General features: G+C 52.4%; 1 protein-coding gene across 1 annotated transcript; it reads left to right on the forward strand.

The window, feature by feature from the left end:
• The first annotated feature begins 1,556 nt into the window (after positions 1–1,556).
• Positions 1,557–7,596, forward strand: RPS7 (ribosomal protein S7). Its single transcript, XM_077750997.1, has 7 exons — positions 1,557–1,640; positions 1,843–1,926; positions 2,234–2,305; positions 2,744–2,887; positions 3,650–3,714; positions 6,889–7,039; positions 7,484–7,596. The coding sequence occupies exons 2-7, from the start codon at positions 1,852–1,854 to the stop codon at positions 7,559–7,561; spliced, it is 585 nt and encodes a 194-aa protein (XP_077607123.1). The 5' UTR covers positions 1,557–1,640; positions 1,843–1,851; the 3' UTR covers positions 7,562–7,596.
• Positions 7,597–13,031: the final 5,435 nt, after the last annotated feature.

Consider the following 13,031-nt stretch of genomic DNA (forward strand, 5'->3'; position numbering starts at 1 on the left):
ATAGTGGCCTTTTTTTTTTTAAGCATTATTAGAAAAACATACCTAGCTTTAAAGCTCTAAGATGAACACAACTTTAGCTTCGTAAAGGTGGTTGAAAATCTTAGAGACCACCTGGTATAAGGTTCTCAGCATTTTTTACAGTGCTTGACCCATAGTGGACAGTAACCTTTATTTTTATTTTTTTAAAAATTTTAACGTCTTATTTATTTCTGAGCGAGCGAGCGAGAGAGAGAGAGAGAGAGAGAGAGAGAGAGAGACATGTTGAGTAGGGGTGGGTCAGAGAGAGGGAGACACAGAATCTGAAGGGGGCTCCAGGCTCCAAGCTGGCTGTCAGCACAGAGCCTGATGCGGGGCTCCAACCCACGAACCTCGAAATCATGACCTGAGCCGAAGTCGGACGCTTAACCGACTGGGCCACCCAGGCGCCCCGACAGTAACCTTTAAATATGACAGACAAGGAAAGTGAAGCTCAAGTAGATTAAATCATGTGACCACGGCCAATTTAATTTAGCACAAGTTGTTCTCTGCCTGGAATATTCTCCCTGGTGCATAGCTCCTACTTCTCCCACATCTTTTCCAAAAACTTCCCTGACTTCTTAGAGCACGAATCCTCCTTGTCCCTTTTACTCATCTTACTGTGCGTTACTATCACTTGTCATCACACGCTTGGTCTTGCCAGGACTGTGCGGGCTTCCTCACTAAAAGGTAATCTTGCTGAGGGCAAGGAGTCAGCGGGTTCTACTTAATCACTAGCACCTAGTGCGGCACCGGCACAGGCTGCAGACGTTACAAGTTATTTGTGAATTACGTGTTTCGTTCCTCTCCAGGTTAGGGGTCCCACCGTACACGTGAGTGTGTAGCGACAGCATGGCCCACCGGCAGGCACTTTTCTACTAAATGCTTCTTTGTTGAACCCAGGGTTTATGTGGCTCCCCCCTCCCCCAATTTTTCATCAAACTCGTTCTGTGCTGGCTTCGAGGTCAGGCCCGGCCGACTCCGGCTCTCCGGCCCCGCTCGCGTGGGGCGCCCCCTCCTGGGCCGTCTCCCCACCCCCCACCCCCCGATCGCGCTCCCGCGCTCCGGGCCCGCACGACAGGCGCCTGCGGACGTCCCCACCTGCCCGCCGCACCAACAGCAGGCGCGAGGGCTAAGTGTGTACGGCCGGAAAACCACGTTTACTCGTAAAGCACTTCGTTTCCAATGAGCTCCGACGAACATCTCATCGGGTTCTCTCCGCGCTGAACAGGAACCCAAGCCTCCGGCTCCTTTTCATGGCCTCGGGGAGGAAGTGAGTGTCCTCCGGTTAAATGAGGGTTTTCTGAACATCCTCTCTTCGGGGTAGAGTTGCTTTTCTCGGGCCCCCGTCTCCCGCCCAGACCCCGGCCCCCGCCGGGAACTTCCGCAGCTTCCAGAGACGCCTCGGAGAACAGCCAGGAAAAGGAAACGGCGCGGCCGGAGGAGCGATACCGCGGTCGCGGCCGCCCCCGAGCCTCTTCCTGGGACTCTCTGGGCTTCGACCTTTTCTCAGTGGTTCTTCCGGTTTCTCTCGCGCACAGTTCCCGCCTCTTCCCCTCCGCCGCCGGGATTTGAGGAGCTCTCGCGAGACTTAGGCCTCTTCCTAGACCGGCGCTCTCACCAAGGTATGTTGGCGGCCTTCTCTCCGCCGGGCTTTTCCGCCGACTCTGAGGAATACACGTGTCGGAGCCCTCCCTGGATCCGCGGGCCCTGCTCACCGGGCGGGGATACGGCCGATTACCCGGGCTGTGCCCCCCGATGGCTTCTGCGGGGTGGAGCGGGGCCGGGACCGGCGGACTCCTGAGCTAGGGTGCCCTGTACTTACAGGAGAAGGCCATGTTCAGTTCGAGCGCGAAGATCGTGAAGCCCAATGGCGAGAAGCCGGACGAGTTCGAGTCGGGCATTTCCCAGGTGAGCGGGGAGGCAGGTCGGGCCCCCCCGGTGCGTGTCATCCCCCTCCGCGCGCGTGTTCTCCTTTCCGGTGGGTGTACCCCCCCCGCGCGTTCTCCTCTCCGGTGGGTGTCCCCCTTCCCCGGCGGGTGCCCCCCTCCCAACAAGTGTCCCTCATCCTCCTCGGCACGATTCCCCCCACGGCGCGTGTCACCCGGGGTGGACATGGGGACGCGTCCGGTGGGCGGTCCCGAGCGTCCGCACGTGGGCGGGGGTGGGTTGCGGGCCGCCGCGCTGAGGGTCCGCTCGGGCTCTTGTTTCTCTGCAGGCTCTCCTGGAGCTGGAGATGAACTCGGACCTCAAAGCCCAGCTCAGGGAGCTCAACATCACGGCGGCCAAGGTAAAGGGGGGCTTCCGCCCGGCGCGTCCCACCTCACACTCGTCCCCGTGGCTGCTCCTCCGCTGCGGCGTTCGCTGGTGCACTTTACAGGGTGCGGGTCTTGACTCCTGGAGCGGGAACCCACTTTATCAAATTCCCGTCTTTGGTTTAGACGCTGCGGCGCGTGTGGACGGGGTTAGAGGTTGCCCGTGGGACAAGTGGCCTCAGTTTCGGTGGCACACGTTTACGCCCTGGAGCACAGCGTTGTCCAGGCCTCTGTGTCCGATTTGCAGGGATGGGAGACGCAGGGCTGGGCCGTGGCAGTGGGAAAGGGCGGGAAGAGGAGTCTACGGGAGCTGGGAGTGTTCGGGGGTCCTGGCGCATCGTGCTGTGCTGGATTGGGAAGGGGGCCGGTGAGAACCTGAGATAAAAAGTGGTCGTTTTGTTTTCTTCCTTTAGGAAATCGAAGTTGGTGGTGGCCGGAAAGCTATTATCATCTTTGTTCCCGTTCCTCAACTGAAGTCTTTCCAGAAAATCCAAGTCCGGCTCGTCCGCGAGCTGGAGAAGAAATTCAGCGGGAAGCACGTTGTGTTTATTGCTCAGGTGTGTGTTGTCCTGTTGAACGTTTCCTTCTGAGAATGTTGTTAAAGTCGCTGGTGTTTCACTCTGTGCTCGCAGCAGGTTGAAAAGCTAAAGGGCATTTCTGCTGTTCCCGTGAAAATGGCTCTCCTCGTTTACAGGGTCACAGCGGCATAACTGTTGTGACCGGTTGTTTGCAGGGCAGTCACGGGTGTGTGGTGGGTCTGAGCCCTGGTTTGTCTGCAGGGCGGAGTTACCCGCTTGAGGCCCGTGCTGTGGAAGCCGGGCGCCTGTAGGCTTTGGGAGGGAAGCAGGGGCTCAGGAATAGTTCGTGGCAAGGGGCCGTAGTCAGGAAAGGTCGTGATGGGTTTTTCTGTTTGTTTCTTCTTTTTAAGTTCAGATCTGGCCTTGGGGCAGGGGCAGACGGGTGTATGGGGTGAAGTCCCATAGTGCGAATCACCTCGCGCTGTGGCGCAGCAGGCGTGTTCGTGCCCACCGAAGGTGTGCAGTGTTTGGGGGATCAGATCAGGAGCGAGGGTGGTTGGTTGTTTTGGGTTTTTTTTCCCCTGGCAACGTTTGAGTATGTTTTCTGGCTTCTGAATGAATTACCAAGAAAACGGGAAAATTCTTGTCAGGAATTCTCAGTAGCTCGTTTGGCCCCAGGTGCAGTGACTTCCGCAAACCTTGAACTTGTTGTTACTGTCCTTTCGCTTTTAAAGCACCTTGACAGTTCCTAGCTTTTCTGCTAACCTGAGATTCTTCTTTTTTCCATGGTAATCTTCACAGAGGAGAATTCTGCCTAAGCCAACTCGGAAAAGCCGTACAAAAAATAAGCAAAAGCGTCCCAGGAGGTGAGTATTTTATCAGCACCAAAAAAGTGTGTTGTAAACCACTTCCCGACAACTGATCTGCTCGGTTTGTACTAAGAGTCGTGGTGGGGTTTTCTCTTTTTATTTTTCTTAGTTACTCGTTTATTTTTTAACTTACATCCAAGTTAGCACATAGCACAGTAACGATTTCAGGAGTAGATTCCAGTGATTTCATCCCCTTTGTAAAACATCCAGTGCTCATGTAGGTTCTAAAATCTAATATTGGTAGTTTAGGAAAGCTGTTCACGTGAGAACTTTTTTTTTAATTGAAGTATAACCGACCGTTGGGAATTTTTACTGAGTAACTTTTTTTTTTTTTAACTTTTTTTTAATGTTTTATTTCTAGGAGAGAGAGAGAGACAGCGTGAGCAGGGGAGGGTCAGAGAGAGAGGGAGTCACAGACTGAAACAGGCTCCAGGCTCTGAGCTGGCAGTCAGCACAGAGCCCGACGCGGGGCTCGAACCCACGAACCGCGAGATCATGACCTAAGCGAAAGTCGGACGCTCAACCGACTAAGCCACCCAGGCGCCCCTGAGTAACTTGGTTTTCTTAATAATTATGTATAAATGCTTTAAAATTAATTCTAGGGTAAGAGTTGTAGAACGAATAGGTCGTTGCTCTCAGAAAAGAGGGTTTTCTCCAGTTCTATGGGTAAAGGACAGGGACAGCGAGGGGGTCCCGTGTACAGCTGTGGAGGTGTGTGCATTGGGGTGGGTCTTTATTGTTTTGTTTTTTTTTAATTTTTTTTAGCATTTATTCAGTTTTTGAGAGACAGAGAATGAGTGGGGAAGGGGCAGAGAGAGAGGGAGACACAGAATCTGAAACAGGCTGAGCCATCAGCACAGAGCCTGATGTGGGGCTCGAACCCACAAACTGTGAGATCATGACCTGAAGTCGGATGCTTAACCGACTGAGCCACCCAGGCGCCCCTTTATTGTTTATTTCTGCGGTGAGTTAAGGCTAAGAAACGCACGTTTTTTTGGTTGCTGACGGCGCAGGTTAGAAATGTGGCTGCGGTTGTAGATGCTGACAGACAGCGTTCTTTAAACTTGATTGACCTGGAGGTTTTCTGGCATAAACTCAGGTGTTGAGCCGCTGTTGGCCCCTTGATCTGGGCCTCCTGGCGTGTTGCTGAGCTCTGCTCTCCCAGAGCTGGGTGACTGGGACCCTGCGGGCCCTGCCCGGGGGGCCGGATCAGGAAAACTGTTAGGCACCTGTCCAGCCGGGCAGCACCCTCACGCAGTCTGCCCTGTGCCTTGTGCCCTTAGTCCTAAGGGACGGGACGACTGGCCCAAGGCTGGCAGTGCTGGGGTGTCCTGGCTTCGCCTTGTCTGTAAAGCCGCTGAACAGTGACGGGCCCCGCAGATGCTCCTGTGGGGGAGGAGGGGTGGGGGAGGGGAGGGCAGGGGCCACACCTGGAACTTAATCATCTGCCTCAGTACTTTGAGCCTGGTCCTGGGCAGTCGAGTAACATAAGAGTGCAGGGAATTTTGGTGTTCGGATGGTTTGTGAGCCCAAGGTCAAACCCACGGGGCGCCTGAGAGCGTGTGGGCTGCTAGAGCCCGAGTCGGTGCTGAGTGTGAGGACGACCCCCTCACTCTGCAGGACTGAGCCCCCGCCCCAGCTCTCGCTGTCCCCCCTCCCACACGTGGGTTTTCCCCCTTGGGTCAGGGGACGGCGACCTCGTGTTCCTGGTGACCTGCGCTCCTGGCCTGGCCGCCTCCCGGCCCGGCTTCCTGCCCTCACATCTCCCTTGTCAGCACTTAGCCGCCTGCTCCGACGCGGACTGAGTCCTGAGACTGACTGCTTTTTGTTCTCGTTTCCATTGCTTCTTCTCTGAGGCAGGACGGTTCGTGGGGTTGGGATGGTCGTGCCCCGTTTTATTTTTTATTTTTATTTATTTATTAAAAATATTTTTTTTTAGTGTTTTTGAGACAGAGACAGTGTGAGGGGGGAGGGACAGAGGGAGGGAGACACAGAATCTGAAGCAGCTCCAGGCTCTGGGCTGTCAGCACAGAGCCCGCCTCACCCACGAACCGTGAGGTCATGACCTGAGCCGAAGTCAGACGCTTAACCGACAGCCCCCCCAGACGCCCTGCACCCCCTTTTAATAGCGTTGGATTCGGGGAAGATGTGCGCCGCTGGGGTTCCATCCCTGTTCACGTTTTAGAGGAGACGGTTGACCACGTGCGTGTGTGTGTGCCTCCTCGTACTGTGGGCACGGGCTTGATCCAGTGGCGCACCCCTGTCGTTGTCTGAGAGGTGACGGAGGATTTGGGAGTGGCTTGCCCCTGAGCGTGCCCTCTGCAGCCATGGAGCAGTAAGCCCTTGGCAGGCATTCGGCGGCCCCTGGACGGTGTGCATAGGAGCTGCCGGCCCAGAAGCAGACGCGTGGGAAAGGGTCTCAGGGCACGCTGTGGGGAGAGGACCTCTGTGAGCTTCGTGACTCAAGGTGCCTCAAAACACGGCACCTGAGAGCCGCCTCTTCTCTCGTCCCCGGCATCTGGTCAGCCCTCGGGGTTCAGAATTAGTGGAACCTCATTGTCAGGCAGCCACATAGGTCGTGAAAGTGACGTGATGTCAGGGAGGGGAGTCAGATGACCGCGGCAGCCTGTGTGGCGGGAGGAGAGGAAGGCTCAGGGCTGGGGACCAGGTGCCCCATCCCAGGACCGAGGTGGGGCTTTGGAGGCCATGGCGATCTCTGGAAGGCTCTAGTGTTGGGAAGTTCCATGGTCACAGGAGTTGTTAGATGATTTGACAACTTCAGAGAAGGATGGTTTTGGAGACGAGCGAGTGGTGAAGACATTATTGAGGTGCTTGGTCGAAATCCCCACTGAAAGTACCCCTGAAGCTGTGTGTACAAGTGAGAGTCGTCCCTGCTCTCCCGTTCCCTGGAGACGGTCCCCTGGCGCGGTGTGGGTGCTTTATAAGGTCCCGTTCAATTCACCTGAGATCTGAGGTCACTCCAGACGGTGTGTTTCCGGGTCCAGTTTGGCACCGGCTCTGGTGGTAGAGTCGATGTAAGTGCCTGTTTGAAAACCAGGGGTAATTTGGTTTGGGGAACCTGGGATTTACTTTTTATGTTCTTGACATGGGAAGCTCACTGGGGGGGCAGGCCTTCCTGGGGTGCTCACGTGTGTCCCCATATCCCCTCAGCCGCACCCTGACCGCCGTGCACGACGCGATCCTGGAGGACTTGGTTTTCCCCAGCGAGATTGTGGGCAAGAGGATCCGGGTGAAGCTGGACGGCAGCCGGCTCATAAAGGTTCACCTGGATAAAGCGCAGCAGAACAACGTGGAGCACAAGGTGGCGGGGCGACTGCGTGCNTCTGAACCTCAGCGCGTCCCCTAGGACTCGGTGTGGGCTCTCACGGGGGTTGGGGTGGGGTTGAACATCAAAATGCTCTGCCTCGTACTTTGCTAGGAAGTAGAGTAATTCCCCTTAGACCCTGTGTCCTTCCGGGACAGAGACGGGGCTGGTGTCGGGGGGACTGTCCCTTCCTTCGTTCCTGGGACAGTGTCCGTGATACGAACGGTCCCCGGGCGCCGTCACGGACTGTAGAGCCCTGTCCCTCAGCATCAGAGACAAGCTGGTCCCCAGTGTTGGGGGCGGGCGTGCTCTGTGTGTGTCCCTCGTCCCCTCTGTGCCCGGGTGCTGAGTGGGGAAGCCGCGCAGGGCACTGTTCACGAATCGTTAGGCTTTAGGATGAACGCGTAGTTAAGTTTTGTGATTGATTTTCTTTCCTTGCAGGTTGAAACCTTCTCTGGCGTCTATAAGAAGCTCACGGGCAAGGACGTTAACTTTGAGTTCCCAGAGTTTCAATTGTAGACAAAAATGATTAAATAAAACAAACATTCACGGGATTCTGCCCTAGGTGTGTTTTTCAAAATGGCAGAGGCTGGAAGATTCTGAGCAGAGAGGGTGTCTGCAGGCTGTACCAGGAAATGGGTGCATGTGAGGGGTGTACCCGTGGTGTCGGAGGAGGCGTGGCCGCATGAAATCGCCCCAAAGGGCCAAGTGTGGGCGCTCGGGCAGGCCCAGCCTGAAGAAAACAGGTGCCGGTGTGGATAACAGGAGCAGCCCGCCTCCCCCCCTGCACCGCGCTCGTGTCTCCCGGGAGGGAAGGCCACCTCGAAGCTGAACTTAGAGGAACCTGGGGGTCAGTCGGTGAGGTGTCTGCCTCTTGGTTTCCGCTCAGGTCCTGATCTCGCGGCTGTGGGATCAAGCCCCACATTGGGCTCCGCGCGGACAGTGTGGAGTCTACTTGGGATTCGCTCTCTCTCACTCTCTCAAAAATAACCATTTAAAGAAAACCACAAACACAAGTTTATTGCTTTATCCTTTTTCAGCATACGGTTCAGGAGCCGTAAGTGTATGCACGGTTGTGAACGTGCGATCCCGTAAGAAGTGAAACGGCCCGTTAAGCAGCCCCTTCTCCCCTTCCTGCAGAATCAGAATTGTCGCCCACATTCACAGCCGGGCTTCTGTGCATCAGTCCAGTGTCTGTGATGAGAAGTTTGGGGGTGGGGGCAGAGCAGCAGCGGCCCGGCTGTCCCAGCCCTCTCCCGGGTGACTGGGGGAGGGGTAGATTCCCGGTTTTGTGACACCTGGGTTGCTAAGCCTTAAAACTGCCTTGCAGAGCCAGCCTGTTTAGGAGGAAGAAACCTGGAAGACAGCCCCAGGTGACCTGTTTTACACCGATCAGCCCTGCAGGGAGATTGAATCCTAGGAAGCCTGTGAGGGGAACCGGTGGTAGTTTCCCACTGCAGGATGGGGGTCAGGCCTGTGAGGGGGAGGCAGTCCCAGAGGGGCTGTTGTAGACGGGGTGGGGTGCGGACACCCTTGTGCTGGCCTCGGTGCTGCCCCAGTTGGGTTACTCAAGCTGGGGTTGATGGCTGAGCGAGGAAGGCTTCCCTAAGGGCGGGGCGCAGTCACCGTGAACTTGGCTTTTCTCCCAGGACCCCTTTGCCCTTTCCTCCTTCCTGCTGCCCCCACCATGGTCAGCTCAGCTGCTCCCAGTTTGGGATAAGGTTTGATCTCAGGCCCTGGATGACTGCAGGCCCGCCTCACCCTTCCCTGGCACGAAGCCATCTCTGTTTCCTGGGCTCTGCATTCTTCGTGCTGTTGGAGTAGGCCTGTTCTTGCCTAACTGTCCTCTTCAACAGCGTTTAGCATATACTTGGTCTTCAGAAAACGCCAGATGAGGGGCACCTGGGTGGCTCAGTTGGTTAAGCTTCCGACGTTGGCTCAGGTCATGATCCCATAGTTCATGAGTTTGAGCCCTGACTTGGGCTCTGTGCTGATGGCCCCCTTTGGAGTCTGTGTCTCCCTCTCTCTGTCTCTCTCTGTCCCTCCCCTGCTCACATTCTGTCTCTCAAAATATAAACATTAAAAAATATAAAAGAAAATACCAGATGAAGATGAAGGAAAATTCAGTTTTTGTGGCCATAAACCCAGAAACTTGTGATGGGCTGTAGGTAGATAACATGGTTTTACTTTTATAAACTGTAAGAACGTATTCTTGGGTGTCCCCACTCAGCCTGTTTTCTTATCTGTAAAATAGGATTTTACTACTTTAACAGCACCTGTCTAAAGACAGTGATTTTTTTTTTTCATGTTTTATTTATTTTTGAGAGAGGTAGAGACAGCGTGAGCAGGGGAGGGTCAGAGAGGGAGAGACAGAATCCAAAGACAGGCTCCAGGCTCTGAGCTGTCAGCACAGCCCTCATGTGTGGCTCAAACCCACGAAGTGTGAGATCATAACCTGAGCTGAGGTTGGACACTTAATCAACTGAGCCACCCAGGTGCCCCAGTTGTTTTTTTTTTAAAGAAGTGACCAGTGCCCAGGATTTTAAGCATCTGCTTCATTAAACTGCACGTGTTAGGCCTTTGGGGTCCTCTGCCACGGCCCCTGAGTTACAATAGTGCAGTTAGGCTTCCTAGTAATGGGGGCTTTCTGGGTCACATTAAGTGGTTGAGTCTTTGAATCAGTGGTCATGAAGCTTGCTGTATTCAGTCTCCATGGGAAACAAGACTGGTAAGCTTTCCAGAAAGCTTCCAGAAATTTTTCTTTTAAACAGTTCTGAATCTGTTGGCTTTTCTATGATGCCAAGTGGCTGTCCAGAGTACTCCTGGTAGACATTAAAATGATACCCATGCTCCAAGAAAATACATTTTAGCATTTTGTGAGAAGCTAGTGTGTGCTATTTTAGCATGCATATTTTAAGGTGGCCACTGGGAAGTGCTTTCATTTTAGGTACCGTTGTCAGCTGTAAAATCTGCGTATGGTAAAAACTTGGAAAAGAATATTCTAAGCCTTTTAGAAACCTACAAAGACTCAGTTGACTTAGAGTTCACTTGTTAGAAACAAATCTGCAGTAATTTCTATTGCTTTACAAGAACACATCACCAGAGTACCAGGAAAGGTGGAAAATTTTGGTGTTGGCCAATGCACTTGCCCAACTGATGAGGAAGCAGTCAGTGATATGCTTCTGTTTGCGTGTTTCCCTGGAAAAGCCTTTATCCACATACAACAGAGTAACGGAATATGGACTTGTGAGCTGTGCGGCCATCACCCGCCCTCAGCAGCTGGGTGTTTCATTGATCTTCTTTAACCTGCTTCCACCTACCCCCTTTTTGCTGGGGAATTTTTTTTTTTTAATTTTTATTTTTTAATGTTTATTTTTGAGAAAGAGAGACAGAAAGAGACAGGGTGCGAGAGAGAGGGAGACACAGAATCTGAAGCAGGCTCCAGGCTCTGAGCTGTCAGCACAGACCCTGACGCAGGGCTTGAAACCACAAACCACGAGATCATGACCTGAGCCGAAGTCAGACGCTCAACCGACTAAGGCACCTAGAAACAGAAATTTTAAATGGAGCAAAATAAATACTAATTTTAGTGAAAACCATATGATTGACTTAATTTTTTAAAACTTGGTTTAATGTTTTGTGATACAGCAACTTTAAAATTGGTTCTTAGCTTATTCGGATACTGGATTTTAATAATTATCCCAGCTAAAAGACTCCTGTAACACAATGTCTAAAAGCTGATTCAAAATACTCCAGCAAAGGAGCTCCTGGGGAGCTTAGTCAGTTAAGCGTTCGACTTCACCTCAGGTCATGGTCTCGTGGTTCTTGAGTTCAAGCCCCGCATCGGGCTCTGTGCTGACAGCTCAGAGCCCGGAGCTGCTTCAGATTCTGTGTCTCCCTCTCTCTCTGCTCCTCCCCTGCTCATGCTGTCCCTCTCTCTTTCAGAAATAAATAAAACATTAAATTTTTAAAAAAATTTCTGTTTTTCGGGGCTCCTGGGGGACTCAGTTGGTTAAGCATCAGATTCTGTGTCTCCCTCTCTCTCTGCTCCTCTCCTGCTCACACTCTGTCTCTCAAGAATAAACATTAAAATTTCTGTTTTTAAAACAACCTAACTTGCTCTGCTAGTACTATTGTGCATTCTGTATCATGTCAATGACTACATGCATATTGGAGATAACATGCTTAGAAATTCTACTTGGGCTGCACAACAGTTTGGGGGGTAGTGTGCTAAACACTCACCACAATTTTCCTTAGCGAACTTTCTATTGAAAGGAAAGTAATACAATTGGTTTGAACAACACAGGGGTAAGGGGCACTGACCCCTACCTATGTAGTTGAAAATCCACTCCTTCCTCCCGAAACTCAATAAATATTCACCTCCTATTGACTAGAAGCCTTACTGTAGCAGAAATAGTTGATTAACATGTTTTGTATGTCATACATGTATATATTTTTTCTTATAAAGTCAGCGGGATAAAAATGTTAAGGGAAAATACACTTACAGTGTTACATCGCATTTAAAAATCCACCTATAAGTAGACCCACACAGCTCAGACCACACTGTTCAAGGGTCAACTGTACAGAATATTCTTGAAAGATTAGATCTTAAGCCTGTAAGAATGGGTGTGTATCATTTGCTACAGAAAGTAGCTTTTTAAATCTTCCCTTTCCCTTCAAGCTATGTATTAGTGCAGTCTTAGCCCCTGGTTCCTACGATGTGGTGAAAGAGCTGATAAAGGTGTACAATTTGCAAAGTTCCTGAGTCATAGAACATTTTGAACTTCCTGAGGCACTGAGACGCATGGTTTTAGATCCCTAACACTACACTTGATATTTCTAAAAATTTACGACAGTGCAATAAAACCACGTCTAATGAAAATTAAAACCACGTCTAATGAAAATAGCGACGCTTCAGTTATCAGGGATGGTTCTGGTTACAAAGATTGCTCTGACCCCTGCAGAAGCAGTTGGTGCCTTCGGCTCAGTTGGAATGTTCTCACTATAATCAGTACGGCAGCCACAGTGGTGAGAGGTTCTGAGGAAGTTTACATTTTACTTAGAACTCTATACAGATAGAATCAAGTTCATGCTCTGTGGCGATGTATTTAAATGAGGCTTCCATTCCGTCTAGCGCGTTACAGTCTGCTCCTGAGACAGCCTTCCCACCTCCCTGAAATGGGGCAAAGCGCTGCTCAGTCTGTAGTCATTACCTGGCTGAGCCCGCCACGGCCTACGGACGATGTCACTCCGCTGATCTTATTCATGACCGCTCCTGTTTGGCACATTGCAAGCCTGGACTGCGGACACGGCCCAGTGAGGCCTGAATGCAGTGCTGACCGCTGCGCGTGGTTTATCCAGCCGCACCCAGGTCCCTTAGGGACGGACGGGCGAAGCTGGGGCCTCCCGTGAGCTGGCTCGCTTCTCCGACTTGAGTTCTCTTGTGTAGACGGGAGGACGGGCCGGCCAGCGAGTCTCCTGGTCCCTCCGATGGTAAGGGTCGCCGTCAGCACACAGTGCCTGTCCGCGCCCGCCCAGGTGTGTGTCCTTTGGAGAGTGGCACTTGCTCAGGTCCTAACATTTGCTGAGAGAATACACGAGCTGTCCTGTCCTTGAAAACAAATCAGTTACATGACTTTCGAAAGGAAGAGTGAGAATCCATGAAATCAGTCTCCTGAACAAGAAGGGTTTATTATCTTGAAGGTACAGGGAAGCCAGGCGGCAAGGAGTCAAGTCTACAGCCCTTAAATCCGTGAGCAGAACCAAGGAGGAGGGTCTACATTTTATTCTTTTTTTTTTTCTCTCAGTCGGCTGCTTTTCCCATTTCACACCGTGCGGCTTTCCTAAAGCCCTTTATCCTCCCTGGGCTTGGTGCCTCTTGGGGACGTGATGGGGTCGCGTAAGGATCCGTCTCAAAATCCCCGGCTGCTTTTGAGTGACGTGCTCTGTGAGGTGGCAGGAGGTCCCCTGCTGGGGGCCGCGGGGGGGG

This window comes from Crocuta crocuta, unplaced genomic scaffold, assembly GCF_008692635.1.
Source record: "Crocuta crocuta isolate KB4526 unplaced genomic scaffold, BGI_CrCroc_1.0 scaffold129, whole genome shotgun sequence".
Lineage (NCBI taxonomy): Eukaryota > Metazoa > Chordata > Mammalia > Carnivora > Hyaenidae > Crocuta > Crocuta crocuta.